Below are 20,359 nucleotides of genomic sequence, written 5' to 3' on the forward strand. Positions count from 1 at the left end.
CGCTCTGCTATAGGGCGCCGGTCGGGGGCGGGGCCGCTTCGGCTCTCGGCTATAGGGCGCCGGCCGGGGGGGCGGGGCCGCTCCGGCCGGCCACTTCCGGCTTCGCGCCTCCCGGCCAGGGCGCGGAGGAGGAGGAGGCGGATCCGCTCCGAGCCGCGGCGGCTGCTGGCCGCTCCCTCCCCGGCCGCCATGGCCGCCGAGCACAAGGACCCCCTCGGCTACTTCGCCGCCTACGGCGGCGGCGGCAACTCCGGCTCGTCGTCGTCGTCGTCGTCGTCCGAGGAGGACGAGCCGGAGGAGGCGGGCCGCGGGGCCGGGGAGCCCGCCCGGCCGGCCCCCGCCGGGGCCACGCGGCTGCCCAGGCCGGACGAGCTGTTCCGGAGCGTGTCCCGGCCGGCCTTCCTCTACAACCCGCTGCACAAGCAGATCGACTGGGAGCGGCACGTGCGGAAGGCGCCCGAGGAGGTGAGGCGGCGCCGGGGGGCGCGGGGCGCAGGCGGGGCCCGAGGGGGCCCCCCGGGGTGCCGGGCCCTATTCCCGCCGGCGGGGCGCGGGGGGGCTCGGGGGCGCCGGCTCCACCAGCCTCTCCGCGCCCGCAGCCCCCCAAGGAGTTCCGAGTGTGGAAGCCCAGCTGCGTGCCGCCGCCCGACGCCTACGGCCTCAGGGAGAGGAAGCCGGCGCCGCCGCCCGAGCTGGACATGGCCATCAAGTGGTCGGACATGTACGAGGACAACGGCGCCGACGCGCCGGCCGCAGCCAAGGCCAAGCTGCTGCCGGAGGGCGAGGAGACCGCGGAGTCAGGTGAGGAGCGGCCGCGCCCCCGCCCCGCCCCCCGCGCTGGGAGGGGGCGCGGCCGGGGGGGGGGGGGAGCCCGGAAACCTTGGCCCTCGGGCCTCAGGATACAAAGAGAGGGAGGAGGTAGCAGGACGAGGACTCCCGGGGCCACAGACCGTGAGCATCCCCGGATGGCTTGGGATTCTTGCAGTACAAGCGGTGTATCAAAACTGGGTTTAGAATGATGACTGGAGACCCAGCGTCCAAGGTCACTGTTGCAGGACAGTAAGATGTCAAGGACGATGTATAGCCGTTCTGGGTTAAGGTGACACAATTATTTATTCTTTCCTTGTGACTGTAGCTGTGAAAAAACTAAAGCCACCTTTTTGCATTAAAGCAGTTGTCCTAAGATTAGGATGAAAAAAAATGAACTTAACACCATTCCTCCAAATAGTAACAGGAAGGTAATGACAAATGCATCCATCTATCCTAGCCTGAGAAAACAATGTCATTATTTTTTAAGCCAACTCTAGCCATTTCAAAATGAAGGGAGGTTCCTTTGCTCTTGTCATGCCTGTGGGTAGATAGTAAAGGAAGCAACTGAGAGGACACCTCTCCCTTGATCATTTTCTAGTCCATTTTTCCAGGGCACATCAGAAACAACATGAATAATTGATGTTTAATATGTTGAGAAACATTTTTAACAAGTTCATAACTTCATAGAAATTTTAAAAGCTTAGCTGCAGTAAGTTATTTCTACAGCTACGATGTTTTGTTCTTTTAACAATTATATAAAATGGTCTGTTGAATAAGCAGAGCCTGTAGGGTCTGTTCTCTTGGAAACTCCTGGGAAACAGCTCTATTTCTACAATAAAGGTACTAAGACTGAGGTTTTATAATAGGTTGAAGATGGCCTGAATTGAATCAAAGGAAAGACCAAAAGGTTCAGTTTCTCCCAACTGGGTGCTTCTAGTATGCTGTAGGCAAACAGCTGGCAAAATTTATCTTTTTTTTTATGTCATTCTTTTATATTCTTGAGAAGTTCAGTTGTACAAGAACAGACAAAAGCAGAATTTAATCAGTAGGAAAAACATTTAATAAGATTCATAGCTAAAAAATTACTTACTAAACAACAATAATAATAATGATGATGATGATGATGATGATGATAACTATCATTTACACAGCACTTTAAGGTTTGCAAAACACTTAACAGATTTTCATTTTTATCCTCACAACAATCCTAGAAAGTGGGCCCTATTATTATCCCTAGTTTACAGATGAAGAAACTTAGGCAGACCAAGATACAACTCAGAAATGTATGAAACTGGGATTTGAACTCAGGTGTTTGACTCCAGAGCTAGTACTCTATCCACTACACTTAATTAGCAAGAAAAGAAAAAAAATGAATTTTCATTAATTTTTTAGTTTGATCTTTTTCCTTCTGGGCACTATGTTTAAATGACACATTCTTCACCCTTAATGAATTCTGGGATCAATTTCATCTTCAATAGTTTCTGATATTTTTGTAGTAGTAGTGGTGGTAGTAGTAGATTTTGTTACTCATCTAGGTAGAGTGATTTATTAAAGCTCTTTTAGCCAAAAGTGACAACAATACAGTAGTGAATTTAGCTTGTGAAATTTGGTTATGTCCTCTACCTAGGAGTTTTTAGCCTAGGGTTTGTATGTATGTTTGTATATAATATCATATACATACAAATATAATATGTAAAAACGTAATAATAATATAAACAAAATAAAATATATGTACACATATATTGATGGCTGTATTTGATCACAGGGCTGCTAGATGGCACAGTGGATAAGAGTTCAAAACTGATCTCAAGCATTTGTAAGCCCTATGACTCCAGGGCAAATCACTTAACCCTATTGGTCTCATCTTCAAAATGAGCTAGAATGGGGTCACCAGGGTTTAACCAGATTGAAACAATTCAACAACAAAGAAAAAATAACAGAAATTTTACCATAATTTGTTCTTTTTGTAAATCAACATATTTTATGCATTTGACAACAATTTTTCTCAAGAGGGAGCCATAGGCTTCACCAAACTGCCAAAAAAGTGTCCAAGACACACACAAAAAAAAATCTTATTCTAATCTTTTGATTTCTCCAAACCTATTCTAGTCTGAGATATCCAGATGCTGAATATATTATTCCCATTATTCATTTTTCAGATTTGTTACTTCTCCTTTTCCATTGCATTGCTTGCCTTTAAACTATTTTGTTATCAGTTACTTCCTTGGATTAGTAAGAAGATAAGAAAAGGGAACATCCCCCTTTTTTCCCTCAAAATTTTCTTTTACAAAAATATCAACTTGACAAACCTCAATCAACATAACTCATTTGTTCCTTAATAAAAACAAAGAAGACATAAGTAGCTGCACTGTTGAGGATTGTACCCTACGAGTATGTTTCTTTAGCCATGTCATGACCCCTCCTCCCTCCTCATAGATCCTTGTAGCCTGGAGGTAACTCTTGATATTTAAAAGCCATAGCAGCAGGAACAGGCGGATTGAGCCATCCAACTGAAATGATTTCAGGCAGGGTCTGGGAATGGATTCAACAGCCAGTCAACAAATACTAGATATTTGCTCCAGGTCCCGTGGCATCAACGAAGACATCCATACTGAAATTGGAACGGTTGCAGGTAACATGGATGTAGGTATAGGAATTCATATATTTTCCTAGAATCAACAGGAAGGGACTAGAATTTATGGAGTGAAAGGAAAACATGGTCAGGATATTGTTTGTTTAACGAAATTATGAACTTGAGAAAAGATCAAAAAACATAAACTAGGATTTTTTTAATCATTTGTCTAAGTACCAGACTGTCTAAGGGGACCTGTGATTCACCATTGGGTTGATAGCGATTTTTCAACTACATCATTATAACTCAGAAAGACTATCTACCAAATTCTAAGGGGTTGCTTTCATTCATTCGGCAAATGCTTCATAAATTCCTTGCTGTGGAGAGTGAAAAGAACACTGGCTTTGAAGTCACACATCCTCGGTTCAAATCTTGCCTCTGATTTCTTGCTTCTTGGGTGATCTTGGGCATGTTGTTTAACCTTATTGCTCACGGGTTCTTAATATGTAAATGAAGGCAGAGGGCATCTGAGGTTTTTCCAGTAATTAAAGATGAAATAGTCTATGAAGAGAGTCTGGATTCTATTGGGAGAAACAACATGTAGATAGAAAATTAAATACAAAACATCCAGAATGTTTCATTTCTGGGGTGAGGGTACTTGGAAGTGATGATGAGCCTTCATCTAGGTTGTCCCCCCCTCATTTACTCTATGTGAAGTCAAACCAAACAGTATCTCTTGACTCAAAAGGGAAAACTAGAGAGGATGAGAGAGGGGGCAAGATCAAAGGTACAAGTAAAGAGATTGGTATTTGAGACTAGAGCCTGCAGGTTAGAGAAGAATGAATGGCAGTAAGACAGGTAGCAAGCGACTCAAGGATAGAAGATAGTGTCTAGTTGATAGTCTAGAATATAGTTGGCCTGATTAACTGTAGGATAACCTTTTTAAGGGACAAAAGTGAAGCCAGATGAGAGTTGATGGCCTGGAGAAGCAGGGAGGTATGGTGTATTTGGAAGTTGCTAGGAGGATGAAGAATAGGTCTAGGAAGGGTGCAGGATAAAGAAGATGTCAAGATAGGAGGTCTGGTCAGAGGTCCACCAAATTTCATAGATATTTGATTTGAAGCCTTTGAGTGAAGATGAACCCAAGACTCTGGCCATTGCTCTGAATGGCTGCAGATCAATTGGGCTGCAGATCAATTGGGAAGCAAAGATTGCCACGTATCAGTAGAGGTAGAACCCACTCCAACAATACGACTTGTGATCTCTGTCAGACAGTTAGGAGTTGACTTTATTGGAATTAGAAAAGTTTAAATTGATTTGAATCCCACTTGCTTTGGATCAAATAGCTTATAGTTAGCTATAAAAATGAATAGAATATTATTTAATTTAAACTTTTCTTGAGGAGCTATATTCTCTAAGCAAATGTTTATTGACTTTCACTAGGTAAAAGTAACTGAAGAGCCCTCTTATGGTTGTGTTTCTAAATTGAAAAGGATTTGACCCTTTAATAGGAAGAAGATAAGATTGATATAACAGCAATAGAAAGACTTTTTTGAGTTGTTCCTCAAGGAGTAGTAGTCATCTGAACTGAAATAGATTTGCAGATTGATCTATGTACTCTTATAATGTCCTTTGAACATATCATGTATCAACAGAAAATAGAGCATTTTCAAGTGTAATAAAACTACAGTGTAATTACTTTGCAGTTACAAAAGTACTTTCTAAATTTATTTTTACCACTAATAGACATCTCAGTGGTGTAATTTAAAAATAAACTATACCATTATCTAGCTGAATGTCTTTGTACAAATCAGTTTACTATGTTGGATTATAGTTTTCCTATCTTTAAAATGGGGATGATAATACTTAACACTAAACTACCTTACAGAGCTATTAGGAGGAGAATGTGAAAAAATGAGGGGCTGGCAATTTCCATTACATGACATTGAAAAGTTTTGCAACAATAAAATTAATGCAGCTGAGATAAGATGAAAAAAATGAATGACTAGAAAAAAGAATCTTTATATCAGATGTCTCTGATAAGAGTTTGACAGCCATTATAAAGAGCTAGCCCCAATGTACAATGTAAAAGCAGTTGCCCACCGGTAAGTAGTCAGAGAAGGCAGTTGTCAAAAGAAGAATTTCAAACTTAGGCTATATTTATTTTGTCTCTCTTATTAGAATGTGAGCGCTTTTCAGATAGGAATGAGTTCATCTTTGTACATGGATCTCCCCTGCTTAGCACATAGTAGGTGTTTATAAAGATCTGTCGATTCATTAACAGCCATATGAAAGAATGTTGCAAATCCCTAATTATAATAGATACGAAAATCAAAACAACTGAAATTTTATCTTGTTCCCAGCAAATTGGCAAAGTTGACAAGATTGAGAATACTTAATGTTAAGAGTTGCTGGAAAATGAGCACACTTTTAATACAGCCTGGAGCTGTGAATAGTTCTAACCACTGTGGAGAAGAGCAATTTAGAACCATGCTAAGAAAGTGAACAGATTCCACTATTAACTGTATATTCCAAGGAACCAATAATAAAAACAAAGGTCTCTTATACACCTAAATAGTTATAGCAGCATTTGTGTAGTAGTGAAGAAGACCCTTTGATTGAGGAGCTCTAGTACATGAATGTAATGAACTGTGTTGTCTTCGCTGTAAGAAACTAGATTGATGAAATCAGAGGAACATGGGAAGATACAGAGAGAGAGAGAGAGAGAGAGAGAGAGAGAGAGAGCAGTGATTTGCTATAGTGTAAAAGGAAGAAACAAAGCAATTGAATCTTAGGTGCTGTGAAATTATAATAGCCAAGCAGTCCCTTATTTGCAGAGGTGAGTGTCTGTTGATGTGGAACACCTCAGATAATGTTAGAATTTTTTTCAGTATGCTGGCTAATTCAGCTCACCTTGTTTAGTTTTTTTTTTCTCTTTTTTAACTTACTTTAAAGAATGGCTCTCTTGAGGGGCCCAGCTACATTGGGTGATGTAGGTGATGTAAAATTATCTTTTAAGGAGAGAAAAGGGCAGGGGCGGGTAAAATTATGATTCCCATGGTCCCTTTAAGTTTTAATTTAGAATTCTCTGATCAATTCTGATTTGTAGAATATGACTATTAATGAATTAACAGATTTTTTAAGCACCTGCTATGTGTGAGACAGTGGTAATAAAAATAAAAAGATGAAATCTTTTTCCATAGATGGATATTTTCAGTAGTAGTGTTAGGAATAACAGTAGTATTGTATATTCCTAAAGTGAGTGACTAAATAAAACAACTTTGTTATGCTGCTCATATAAATTGTAGGTACTTTATATAAATTTTTAAAATTTACAAATAAACAAATTTACATTAATATATACTATTACTGGTATCTCTGCAGTTATATTTAGCTGATTCATTTAGCTGGAATAAGTTTTGAACCAAAATTCTCCTTGAATTCTTTGTTATTTTCTTTGTCTCAACCTTAGTCGACTTCTCATTACCATCTATGTACTGCTATTTGATATTCCAAGAAGAGATGATGAGACCTTGAGCCTTGAGTTCTCTTGAACTCCTGGGATTCTTTAATAGGATTTCTTATTTTACTCTCTCCTTGCTCAAGTCTGTCTCAAGTTGCTACTAAAATAATTTTTCTGAAAAGTCTAGTCATGTTATTTCTCTCAAAAAATATATTTCCCACCTAAATTGAACTCCTCCTCTGTTTCCCTCTGGTGCTTTGTGCTCTTGCCTCTAGGCTTTCCTCATCCTGATCCCTGGAATTAACTCCCTCTCCTTCATAACTTTAAAAACCCCCACTCTTCCTTGAAGTCTTTCAAGTCAATGTAAGCCTTTAGTCAATAATGACTTCTCCTCCTGGTCCTCACATAGCACTTTGTCCTGTTGCTCTTTCAGGCACTCAGTTGCAGAATCTGACTACCAAATCTATGTGTTCTGCTCTAAATTCTCTCTTTCCTAAACTTTGATCCTCCACCACTACCTTTCCACTGAATCACTGCCTGGATGTCCTGCTGATAGTTAAACATTAAGTGGTTTGGGTTTTTTTTTTGTGTGGGGGGGTGATGTTTGCAAGACAATAGGGTTAAGTGATTTGGCCAGGGTCACAGCTAGGAAATTATTAAGTATCTGAGGTCAAGTTTGAACTCAGGTCCTCCTGACTCCGGGGCTAGTGCTCTATCCACTGTACCACCAAAGCTGCCTCCATAAACTCAATGCTTTTTCAATGAAACACTTTTTCCCAATTTACCCATTTCTTTTTTTAAAAAATTGGTATTTTTTTATAACATTCATTTCCATATATATTTCTCCTTCCATCCCAACCAGGGAACCATTACTGAGGAGATGGTACCAAAAAGAATCCTGAAGGAAGAGAAGGATTTTAATACATAGAAATGAAGACATGTATTCTAGGCATGACCTGCTAGATGCCCTATGATGGGAGATCCTATGTTTAGTGTGAGGAATAACATATAGTCCAATTTGACTTGAGGGGAGTATTGTGAAATGAGGCTGGAAAGGTAAGTTGAAGCCAGATAGAGGATACTAAATGCCTGGCTGAAAAGTTTTGTGGTGTCTTTGTTGTTTTGTTTGATCTTGGAGTCAATATGGAATCACATATTTGACTATAAGCAGCACATGAAGAGGTTTGTGCAAAAGGAAAATTTGTGTGTAGGATAGTTTGGAGTGGAAGAGAAAGGAAGCAAGGAGATCAATTTAGATTTTCCCAGTGCTACCAGGAAGAGGTGATGAGTCCTAGAATCTCGGTGTGACTGTGAGGTAGAAAGGCCACATGAAAACATTGTGATAAGAGGATTAAAGACTTGGTCTGTCACGGGGAACTTGCCTGAGGTCTCATAACTGGAAGGATGATGATTCCATTGTCAGAAATAGGGACACAGGGAAGAGGGCAGATTTTTGAGTTCCATTTTTGACATGTTTAATGTGTTTTTGAAATAGCCAAGTGCTTAGAAATGTGAAAGTGGAACTGAGGCTAATGATTGGTTGGGTGATCCTTAAACATGTGGGATCACATTGGGATCAAAAGGAGAATTTTAGAGAGAAGAGGTTTTAGAACTGTGGGCCTGAAGCACAGCCTGAGGTGGGATGAGAAGAAGAGGAGCCTGAGGAGTGATGAACAGAGAGAGCACTGGCATAGAAACCAAGTCACAGATAGGGAAGAGTCAACTCAGGGGCTTCAGAAAACTGAAGGAAAATGAAATTTGAGAAAAGGCTGAGAGGTGTAGGAATGAAGAGGGTGACTTTGGAGAGAGCTTCTGCTGGTTCCTCAACATGTTTTATTAAACAATTATTTGTGAGCCAGGTATAAGGTTACAAAGAAAATAGCCCTTCCATGAGCTTGTATCCTAATGAGGGAAACATTATGTAAATAATTGATATATATAAGCTCTAGAGAGAGGAGAAGAAGGAAGCTAATCTCCAAAGGGGGAAGGCTCTGCCCCAGCCCCCCTGGAAAGGCCTTCTGCAGGAGGCAGAGAAGTCTTGAAAGAAGCTAAGAAACATAAGTGGATGAGATGAGAAGGTGGGGAACAGCCAGGCAACGGCCCAGAAATGAGGTGCAGTAGGAAAAACACCAAGTACCTGGCAAGGGCCTACATCACCTGGCTCAGAAGCTGAATCATGGCAACTTGGATGCAAGGAGATTGACTTTTTAGACTAATCGCTGTGTGTTGGGAACACATTCTGGCACTGTCTTATCTTGTATACTCTCTATAGAAGGAAAAATGCAATGTAGATTGTTAGGAAATTGGTGTTGGCACTTACCATGATTGTTGTTCATTTGTTTGAGTTGTGTCTGACTCTTTGTGACTCCAACTTGGGGTTTTCTTGACAAAGATACTGAAGTGGTTCCTTCCTCAACTCATTGTACAGATGAGGAAACTGAGGCAAAGAGTTCAGTGATTTGCCTAGGATCACCCAGCTGGTAAGTGTCTGAGACTAGATTTGAACTCAGGAAGAGGAGTCTGACTCCAGACCTGTTATTACTTAGCAAGTACCTGGATGATAGCATGTCACTGATTGATTGTATAATCCCCAATTGTGAGTAACTTAGTCTAGACCCAAAATGTAAAGGTTTGTTCCCTTGATTTTATATTTTTCTTATGAGAAGCAGAGAAAACAAGGAAGGTTGTTCACAGAAAGCCAATTTACCATTTAAAAGTTAGAAGAGCAACTTCAGTAGAGAAAAAAATGCTGACTCAGTGATCCAAGGTTCAAATCCTATTTCTGCCTGTGTGACCTGAAACAAATCTTTATACCTTCTGTGCCTCTGATCCTCATCTGGACTAGTGAGATCCCTTCCAGCTGTAGATCAGTGATCCCATGATAGATCCTATGATAGGTAGATCATTGAAAAAGAAGTTTGTATAATGAGAAAGAAAATGGATCTTAAGCAAGTCTCTTCCTTTCTCTATACCTGTTTTCTCATCTACAAAAAATGAAGGAGACTGCAATAGAAAGGCTCCTTCCAGCTCTAGATTACTAATGTAAATAGCGATCTGTCTGGCAAAAGCACATATTGTATTGATATTAAGCTCAGGGGGGAAAAAATCTAACAATGTGTTTAAAATATTTCAGATTTCAAATGTTTTCATGTTTTACTTTATTGAAGTAAAAGGATGTGTTTTCATTTTTCGCAAATTAGCTTTGGGAGATGCTTAGCCACTGTAATAAAAAATATGAAGGAAATTTCTGGTGTAAACTACAAATAATCACAATTTCTGATCAAAACATTTTTCTTTCCTTTTTAAAGATGACGAAAAAGACGAACCTACTTCAAAAAAGCGTAAAATGGAAACTGAACAAGGGAAGAAGAAAAAATAGGAAAGAGTATGTACAGTTGGAGTACAAAATGTGATATTCAAAATCCAAGACAGTATTGGGATTTTCAGAATTTCCATTAAAGCATTTTCCCTTTTGGAAAGCACACAAGTTAGTCCAGCAGTTGAAACTTTCTACTGAAGGAGTAAAGTTTCATTTAAAATTCATAATTAATTGAAAATATTGTGACATTGCAACTGTCAAAATTATCATTCTTGGGGCCCTCACAAAATTAGTGATTTGCTCTGAGAATTTCATTACTTGTTATTTGTTGACCTGCATCATTTTTTGGAATCTTTTATAACAGAATGTATTTTAAAAGTAAATTATATTGTATATGTACTGTGAACTGATGAGGTGCTTTTCCAAAATGTTTGTACAGTGTAAATAGATCATGGAAATAAAATTGCTTATTCAATATTATCATGACCTCACGTTAAATTCATAATCTGAAAAAATTCAAATTGGTGGCTACTGTCCTTACCCATGTTTCATGGTGCTATCCACAGAAATATTTAGTTCAGTTTAACAGATGTTTATTAGATACCTGTAAAAAGAATGCTACATTAGGTTTTAGATGAGGTAGGGAAAGCTCCTTACATGCTTTATATCCCCAGAATTTGCTACATTTCCATATTGCCCACATCAAAAACTATATGTCTCAATTATCCCCTGAGTCCATCACCTTTATTAGGAGGTGAGTTCCATCATGAGTCCTCTGGAATTGTGGATGGTCATTGTATTGATCAGGGTTCCTAAGATTTCAAAAGTTGTTGGTCTTTACAATATTGTCACAATGGAAACTACTCTTCTGGTTATGACATCCCATTCTTTATCAGCTCATACAAATATTTCTGGATTTTCCTAAAACTCTGCCTTCATTATATCTTACAGGCTGAGAGCCAGTAATTTTCCAACATATGTATATACTGTAGCTAGTTCAACTATTCCCCATCTGGTGTGTAATTCCCTTTTAAGTTTTTAATTCTTTGCCATTGGGGAAAGCTAGGTGGCATGGAGGATAGAGCACCAACCCTGAAGACAAGAGGACCTGAGTTCAAATGTGATCTCGAACACTTAATGATTGCCTAGCTGTGTGACCTTGGGCAAGTCACTTTTAACCCCAATGCCTTAAATAAAAATTAAAAAAAAATTATTTGCCACCCCAACTCTTTATCAATATTTTTGTACATCTGTAGAGTTTGTTTTGCTGAGAACTAATCACTCCCTTAATCTACCCTCCCTCTTATTTCCTTTGTTCTTTTCCCCCTTTCCTCCCTGTTTCTCTGTTAAGTGCTTTGTGTTTTTTTAATTCAACCACATATGAGCAGCTATGTGTCACAGTAAATAGAGCACTCAACCTGGAAGCAGGAGGAACTGAATTCAAATCTGGCTTCACACTCTTACTAATTGGGTGATCTGGGCAAGACTGCCTCAATTTCCTCATCTGTAAAATGAATTGGCGAATCACTCAATATATTTGCCAAGAAAACTCCAAATGGGGTCATGGAGAGTAGGATACACCTAGAATGACTAAACAACAATAAAAATTCAACTGTATGTGTTTTTCCCTCCTTTGTCCAGTTCAGATGAGAGTGAAGTCCAAATGACAACTGCTTACCTCTCTACCTTCCTCTGTGTTTACATAGATTTCTACTTGTACTTCCTAATTATGTTAGATAATTTTCCTTAGCCTTTTTCTTCCATGCTCCTGCCTATTGTATTCTTCCCCTTCCTTTTCATTTTTCTGTTATGATCATCAAAACATACCGGAACATTCCCAATTCCTCTAACTGGACTCCCTCCATGTTCCCTGGTAAGATTCTGAGGATCCATAGATATTATCTCCCCACAGGAGAATTTAAGTCATTTAGTCCCTTATGAGTTTTTACTTATGCTTATCTTTTTATGTTCTGTGTTTGCACTTCAGAGTTTCTTTGTCTCTGTTCTTTTCAACAGGAATGCTTGGAAATTCTCTATTTCATTAAAGGTCCCATTTTCTCCCCTGTAGCATTATTCTCAATTTTACTACCTAAGTTATACTTGGTGATGAGCTATGTATACATGTACACAGTCTTTATTTCTCTCATGAACTTCAGTTCTATTAATAACACTTGACTTCCAGCTGCACGGTTCTACCAAAGAATTCCACAGTTAACTTGAAACTCAACCTAACTAAAACCAAATTCATGATCTAAAAATCTATTGCTATTGACGCGAATGTTTCTGTTGATAGTAACAGTTTAGGATCTTAATCTGTCAAAAATTGTGGATGAATCCTTTTGTTTATGATATTTATAACCATGCTAGCTTTTATAAATTGCTCTCATTTTAAATAATTAGTCCACTGATTTGATTTAAAACAGAACTCAAAAAGAGTTTTTTTGAAATTCCAACCTAAATTGGCCCATCTCCTTTTCAAACTCATTGGAGACATTGTTTTGGCATTAATTTAATTTTGGAATAGAATTTCTGGGCTTTGCATTAAATGAAGTTTTTTTCAATGGCCACAGATTCAACTCTTCAGATTTTAGCAACACCTTAATTCTCTCTCTTATTTCATCTAATTGAGGTTTAGGGATAAAGTTACATAGGATGATCCTGTATAGAGCTAAGGTTTAACATTAACAAAAGATTGTATGAAGCCTTTGCCTCTGCTTTGATCTGTTACTAGTTTTGTCATGATTAAATATTGGCTGTCTTGCCTTTAAGTCATTTCATGCAAACTCATATTTATCTCAGTTTAGTGAGCAGAATTGTCTGCACTGAAGCTTTTCTGATGGGTGGGATATCTGTATTTATGTGGCTTCAGGTTATCTTGCCTTCTTGAGGGACCAGAAATCAACGGAACATCATTCTGTAATCCTTCCTGTCAAGCTGATTGATCATCACAATGATTTCAAAGAGGGCTGTATCTATTTAGGTGACTCTTAGAAGCAGTTGTATCACATGACCAGGGTGCTAACTCCATCACTGATAACTCCAAAATTCAATTCATCAATTGCCCAGGGTTCCTAGCTGCCTTCATAGCTAACATAAAATATATTTCTCTCACTAACATTCCCCTAGTCCTCTCACAGTATGGATGAGGTGTTGTACATTATTATTTTTATTCTGACTCAGTGTTTCACCACACTGCTTCTCAAGATAACCTGATGATAGCCAAAGTCACAAACCTAAGAGGCTGGGTGCATGAGGATGCAGGCTTTGGAGAAGATAAAATTGAATTTGAGAGATCCATGCAATGTTGAGATAGATATGTTCTCTAGAATCTGCAGCTGTTTATATTCACATAACTTCACAGACCCATCCATCATTCCAAAGAAGGGGCAAAGGATGCTCACTGTCTTCAGGACATGATCATTTTACTGACTTATGGTAGTAAGTCTCCATATAGACCTCCCTGCCCTCAATCATCTGTTCCTGGCTTTCTTCTCTTGCTATAATGACTTGAACTGAATATCCAGAGATCCAGTTCAGTCTCTGGCTATGTGCTAGCTTTGGGAGATAAAGGATTGTGGGCAGGAGCAGGTATCCTTTGACAATTGGACAGAACTGGATGTGACGGACACTTTCTGAGTCAACCAGCAGGGGGTGGCAGAGACCTCAAAACAGCCCCTCAATTGAACTAGCCCTCTCTTCTCTGAGGTGCATTTGCCCCTGGTGAGAGGTGCAGGAGATTGTCAGGCAATGGCTACCAACCATCCTGCTCATTGCCAGTCCTGAGCTATCCCAGACCCTTTCACCAGATGGACAGAGGGCCTTCTGGGGTTTCTGACCACGTGAAAGTTGAGCTCAGTCTCTCCTAGAGATTCCCTACCATTCAGGTCAAGAAAGCTCATATAGTTTAGGCATGGGATCATAGATCTAAAGGTGGAAAAGACTTCTGAGTTCATCTAGCTCAACCCTTTCATGTTATAGAGGGGGAAACTGAGGCACAGAGAGATCAAGAAGCTTATAGCAGATTACCTGAGAAGTAAACACCAGAGCTATTATACAGATGTTATTATATAGGTTCTATTATAAATCCCATTTTATAGGTAAGGAAACTGAAGCAGGAAGATGAAATGACTTAGCCAGTCATCCAGAGAGTAAGTGGCTGAGGCTAGATTTGAACTCAGGTCTTCCTAATCCTCAGGTCCAGACTTTTATCCATTGTGCCACCCAGCTTTCATATCTAATATACATGTGTGTATGATGTGTAGTTATATATGCATGGATGTGTGTTTATGTGTAGGTATATATGTGTGCCTGAATGTATATGTGTGTGTGTGTGTAAGTAAATATATGGGGGGTGTGTGTGTGTGTGTATATATACATGCTTGTGAGTATATTCATTTTACAGATTAGTAAACTGAGGCCAAGAGGTTCAGTGACTTATCCTAGATCCTATCAGCAGTATCAGATTGGATTAAACCTGTGGTATTGAGCTTCTTTCCACTGTACCACTCTGCTCCTACAACATTCTCAGTTTTCTGTAACTAAAAAAATGTTTTTATCCTTTAATCAAACCTCACTGAAAATACAGATGGTTATTCATGTTGGTTTGGTGAACCTGGGGGAGTGGACAGAGCGATGGCTCTTACCAGCTGTGTCTGCTCAAGCCCCAACTCCTACAGGACACATTTGTTTCCTTATATACACAATTGCTGGCACCTCACCACCCCAGGAAATATTCCGTCATTTTGGTCATGTCCAACTCTTGGTGATCCTTCCTCATCTTTACATGTAAAAATATGGGATCTAGATTTAAAAAAAAATTTTAAAAATATGGGATCTACTTGTCTGTGAAACAGTCTCTGCCTTCAAGAAGCATAGAGGACTCAGAGAGAGAGAAAGTAAGTTCCTTAAGAACAGAGGCTGTTTCATTTTTGATGACTCCTAGAATCTAGCACAGGATATGACAAAGTATGGGAGTCATAAGTCAATGCTTGATGATTGAATATGTCATAGACTTAGATCAACTGAGTGGAAGCCCCTCGTTTTACAGATAAAGACCCTGATAATATACACAACATGTTCCAACTCTAATGTCTAAGTCCAATCTTCCCATTATGCCAAGATCTTAAGCAAGCCACTTAAGCTTTCTGAGCCTCATCTGTATGATAGTGATAGCTAACCTTGCTTTATAGGCGGGTTGTGAGGGATCAAATAAAATGACATAAAGTGGCCTCTAGGTGTCAGTTATTATTATTCTAATAAAGCATAGAGAAAAAAAAGATTCCTTTTTCATACTGTATAAAAAAATGCCTGCTTTTTGGGTTCTGTTACACAGATGTTGGAACATCCCATCTTTGTTGACTCTTCTCTGTACTCCTTTCCAATGAGAACAAACAGCTCATCTTTTTTTAGGCTAAAGTCTATCAATGCCAATTCCATAACCGCTTACAGCTGGGGCCGCCTCCAGCCAGCTCATTGTCTTTGGAGATGAGTTGTGCCTCTCGGGAAGAGCCGCCTCTGCCCGCCCTCCATCTTGTTTTTCTAGGAATGGGTGGACTCCTTGGGTTTTTCACTTCATTCAAAGCCCTTGTTGGAACATTACAATTCTGCTCTGTAACCACAAAATGAATAACACAGTTTTGTCTCATCTCCTGAGAGGAGCAGAATTTGAAAAGGATCAGTGTATAAAAGGATCAATGTATAAATCAATGTGTAAAGATGCTAACAAGATCAGTGTTTTGGTTTAAAGGCAACCTTTGCTTTGCATCCATTCCACTTGGGGAGTTTCTTTTCAAAGATTTTTACAGTGCCACTATAGGATAAACACCTACCTGGTGCCAGGCTACATACCAGATATACAAAGACAAATATTAGTTAGGGATTACCCTCAAAGCACTTATATTTTCTTTGGGAAAAAACAGGATGTTCATATATTAAGCAAAACAAAACAAATACAAAAAAAAAGTTATATAATAAGGGGGAAGGATGCAGGAAAGGAATGACACCTGAGCCTTACTTTGAAGGAACCTAGGAATCCTATAAGGGGAAGGTGTGAAAATTATAATTGCCCAGTCTACAAGAAAAACCACTGAGTTATGCTTCCTTCTGATGACTTCTGGTTTTCCTCACAATCTGAGCTGTCCCCCTTCTTCTAGGACCTTATTTTTATAAGACTTGATACAAGATATAATATTTGAGTACTCTAGAGAGACTGTCTTTACAAAGTACAGAATCCTATGGGTTGATAGACCTTCCTTCAGGGACCCAAAATGATACATCAGCTAGGAATGGTATGTTGTGTGGAAGGTGGGGTAGAGTGGGACTGGGAAGGTCAAGTTTTGGGCAAAACATGGGGCATTATAACTAAGTGGTCATAAGATGGTCAGGTTGCCTGCCCATGATGGACAAGAGAGACTGGTCCAGAGATACAAAAATAAATTGGGGAACTTCCCAAAGAACCAAATCCTCCAACCCTCACTGGGTTTGGACATGAAAATTGAACAAAACAGTATAGAAACATCTTTGTCAGCATTCTTGAGGTTGCGCAAGTGAGTTTCATGAACTAGTAAACAAGTAGTGAACGTTATGTTAAGGTTGAGGCTTACTATAAGAACCTATCTTATCTAATTATCCCTATGTGATTTATGTAAAATACCAAACTGATTAATACTAATTGGGGTAGAGTAGGCGTCCTAATGAATCATATCTCACAGAGGTGAGGATGGGAGTACATTCCAGATAAGGGAGAACCACCTGTTCAGAGTCATGGAGGTTAGAGATAGCTAGTTTGGAATGGAGCACGGAAAGGAGAATGATATAGAATAAGACTGAGAAGGTAGATAGGAGCTAGATAGAAGTAGGTTTTAAGTGCCAAGCTGAGGATTTCATGCCTATTCTTGGAGACAATAATCATTGAAGATTTTTGAGTGGGGGGTAACATGGTCAGATACATGTTTTAGGAATATCAGCTTTCTAGCTACATCAAGAAAAGGTTGGAGAGTAAAGGGATTGTAGGTAGGGAGATAAATAGAAGAATATTATAAATAGCCCAAGAGGGAATAGGGGGCCTCAGAGGCTTTAGAGATCCAAAGAATTGAGAGGAAACAGTTAAGAGAGCTAAGGTGGAAGTAAAATAGACAAGGTATAACCATTGATTGGCCATGGTGGGACTAAAGAGAAGGAAGGAGTCAAATATGACCACAGTGGAGAACCACAGTGACAGGAAGGATGGATGGTGGTTTTCCCTACAGAAATAGCAGTTTGCAGGAAATCTAGGTTTGGAAGCAAATAGAATTATTTCTATTTTGGATATTTCTATGTTTGGGGAGCCTTTGGGATATCCAGGTGGAGATATTGAGTAGTAGGCAATTGGAAAACATGGGAAATAGAAAAAGATTTGGGGATCATTCATATAGAGATAATGATTGAACTATGGAACATGGTGACATTAACAAGGAAAAATTGTAAAGAAAGAAGAAAAAAGGCTCAGAAAATATCTTGAAGTATATTCACAACTGAAGTGGGAGCAGATTGGTGATCCAGTAAAGGAGACTGAGAAGGAGCAGAGGGTAAGAGGTTTCACCCAAGATGACATAGACATTCAGGAACAGAACCAGGTTAAATATTGCACAAAATATTCTTAAAGTATCTGGCTCCTGCCTACATTTCCAGCTTTATTACCCATTTACTCTTTTCATACACTCTCCAACCTGGGCATTCTTCTTGCTCTTCACATCTGACAGTCCATCTCTGTTTTTACAGAATGTCCCCCATGGGGGCAGCCAGTGGAAAGAGCACCAGCTGTGATTTCGAATCCAGCCTCAAATACCTAATACTTACTTAGTTGTGTGACCTTGAGCAAGTCACTTAACCCCATTGCCTTGCCAAAAAAAAGAATATCTCCCATGACTAGATCATAGATAGAAAGCTAGAATGGACTTACAGGTCTGTCTAGATCCATTATTTTGTTCTATGGATGAGAATTCCAAGGCTTAGAGAGATTAAACAATTTGTCCAAAGACACATAGGTAGGTGGTAAGCCTTTAAACCCAGGACCTGTCAATTCTGTAACCATTGTTGTTCCAGGGATGTCACTCCTTTCCTACCTCTACCCATTAGTTTCCCTCGCCTCCTTCAAAGCTTAGTTCAGTACCCCCTACATGAGGCCTGCCCTGATTCTCTGGATAGATAGATAGATAGAAACATAGATAGATAGATAGATAGATAGATAGATAGATAGATAGATAGATAGATGGATGAATATGACTCCCCATTCCCAAATACCTCATGCTAACTTTATTTTTGTTTGGTCGCTTCAGTTGTGTCTGACTCTTCTTGACTCCATTTAGAATTTTCTTGGCAGAGACACTGGAGTGGGTTGCCATCTCCTTCTCTGGGATACGTTGTAGATGAGAAACTGAGGCAAACAGGGTTAAATGACTTGCCCAGGGTCACACAGCTAGTCAGTGTCTGAGATTGGATTTGAACCCACAAGATGAGTCTTCCTGACTATCCTCTTTACCACCTTGCAGAAAACCTGAATTCAAATCTGCCCTCAGACACAGCTGTGTGGCCCTAGAGAAGTCATTTAACCTGGTTTGTCTCAGTTTCCTTATCTGGAAAGTGAGCTGAAGAAGGAAATGGTGAACGACTGGTATCTCTTCCAAGAACGTTCCAAAGGCTCATGGAGAATCGAACAGGACTGAATACAACCGAACAACCAAAAAACTTTATTGTACCTTGTCCAGTATAAATACAACTGGCCTTCATATGGCATAATGAATGGATGTCTGATATGAGATCTGGCCTACCCTGTCTCCAAAAAAGACTACAATTTCTACCTTTGTGGAGAGTAGAAAGAGGCAGTAATAGTGCCATCAGTAGCCCATCAGGGCAGGAACAGGCAGGATCCAGGGTTATCATTCTCATCTCCAAGAAGAATATTGGTCAAGAGTTATATCAGTCTATCACACAAAAAAATAAGATAGTCTAAGAGTGCAATGGGTTCAGAATTAAAGATACTGATTACTCTCAAAGGGAAGATATCCCTTGTTTAACTTCCTCCCAATGTTGATTATAGTAAAGCCCTTGAATATCTATTCCAACTCTTTAACAAAGGAAGTAATTAATGGAAATCAGAGAAATTTTATAGACTAGAATCAACCAAAGTATACACAGGAGCAAATGAGTTCTTTGGATGGAAGTGAGATATGTTAACAGCTCAACCAAGGAGAGAGAGAAAAATCTCATTAAGGGTTGTCCGCCCTTAGCGATCTCTGGGGTTGCAGAGACTGAGAATCCAGGGGGCAGAGAGATTACTGGTCTCATGATGCCTCTATGGCTGGAGAATCTCTCAACCTGGTCATTCAAAAATCCACTCTTAGCTCTCACAATTGCCTTTCTCCAATCCCTTCCTTGATGTGTGTCCCCTTTACAAAGAAGGGTTCCCTGACTCAACCAGGCACCATATGTACATAGCACTTAATGTCCTGTAGAGTTGTCCCAAACTTGGGAAGAATGAATATATATATATATATATGTATATATATATACATATATATATATATATTTTAATGTATATAATATATATATAATATATAATATATATATATATGAACATATATGCTATTCCCTCCAAAACCATATAAGCCCTGGAGGGGAGGGACTCTCCCTCTCTCTTCTTTTGGTCTTTTCATCATTGGTGCCTTTCAGTGTATCTCAATAGGCCTTTTTAAAAACTTGTGAGTTGGTTGATTGAGAGAATCTTAAAGTCGATGGCCTTGTGAGGTCATATAATCCAAACTCCTTTCTAATTCAGAAATCCCTTCTACTTTGAGGTCTTTTTCTTGAGTTTCTAGATTTAACAATAAAACCTAACTGAAGAAGAATTCATGGCATAGATTTGGGAGCTTTGTATTAATTATCTCAGCATGTTTTGTTACCCAGAACTAGGGCTATTCATGTTTCCTCTATTTTTGCTGGTTTCTCTAGAAATTTACCCAAACAGAGGCATTAGTGAAAACCCTTCCAGGTCAACTGGTGCATTTGTGCTTTTGGTTTAATGATTATTTTTCTGTGTGGTTCAGGGAAGAAGTTCATCATTCTCTTAGTTTCTGTGCGGCACTGGAATGCAACTCCAGGCACAGCAGGGAATTGGCATTAAGGATTTTAATGTAACAATCCACAAGAGTTTTTTTAA

General features: G+C 39.6%; 1 protein-coding gene across 1 annotated transcript; it reads left to right on the plus strand.

Moving 5' to 3' along the window:
• The first annotated feature begins 82 nt into the window (after window positions 1–82).
• Window positions 83–19,646, plus strand: C2H1orf52 (chromosome 2 C1orf52 homolog). The gene is made up of 3 exons (XM_074221775.1): window positions 83–465; window positions 600–801; window positions 10,154–19,646. Exons 1-3 carry the CDS (start codon window positions 190–192, stop codon window positions 10,222–10,224), a joined length of 549 nt encoding a protein of 182 aa, XP_074077876.1. The 5' UTR covers window positions 83–189; the 3' UTR covers window positions 10,225–19,646.
• Window positions 19,647–20,359: the final 713 nt, after the last annotated feature.

Source organism: Macrotis lagotis, chromosome 2, assembly GCF_037893015.1.
Source record: "Macrotis lagotis isolate mMagLag1 chromosome 2, bilby.v1.9.chrom.fasta, whole genome shotgun sequence".
Taxonomy (NCBI): Eukaryota; Metazoa; Chordata; class Mammalia; order Peramelemorphia; family Peramelidae; genus Macrotis; species Macrotis lagotis.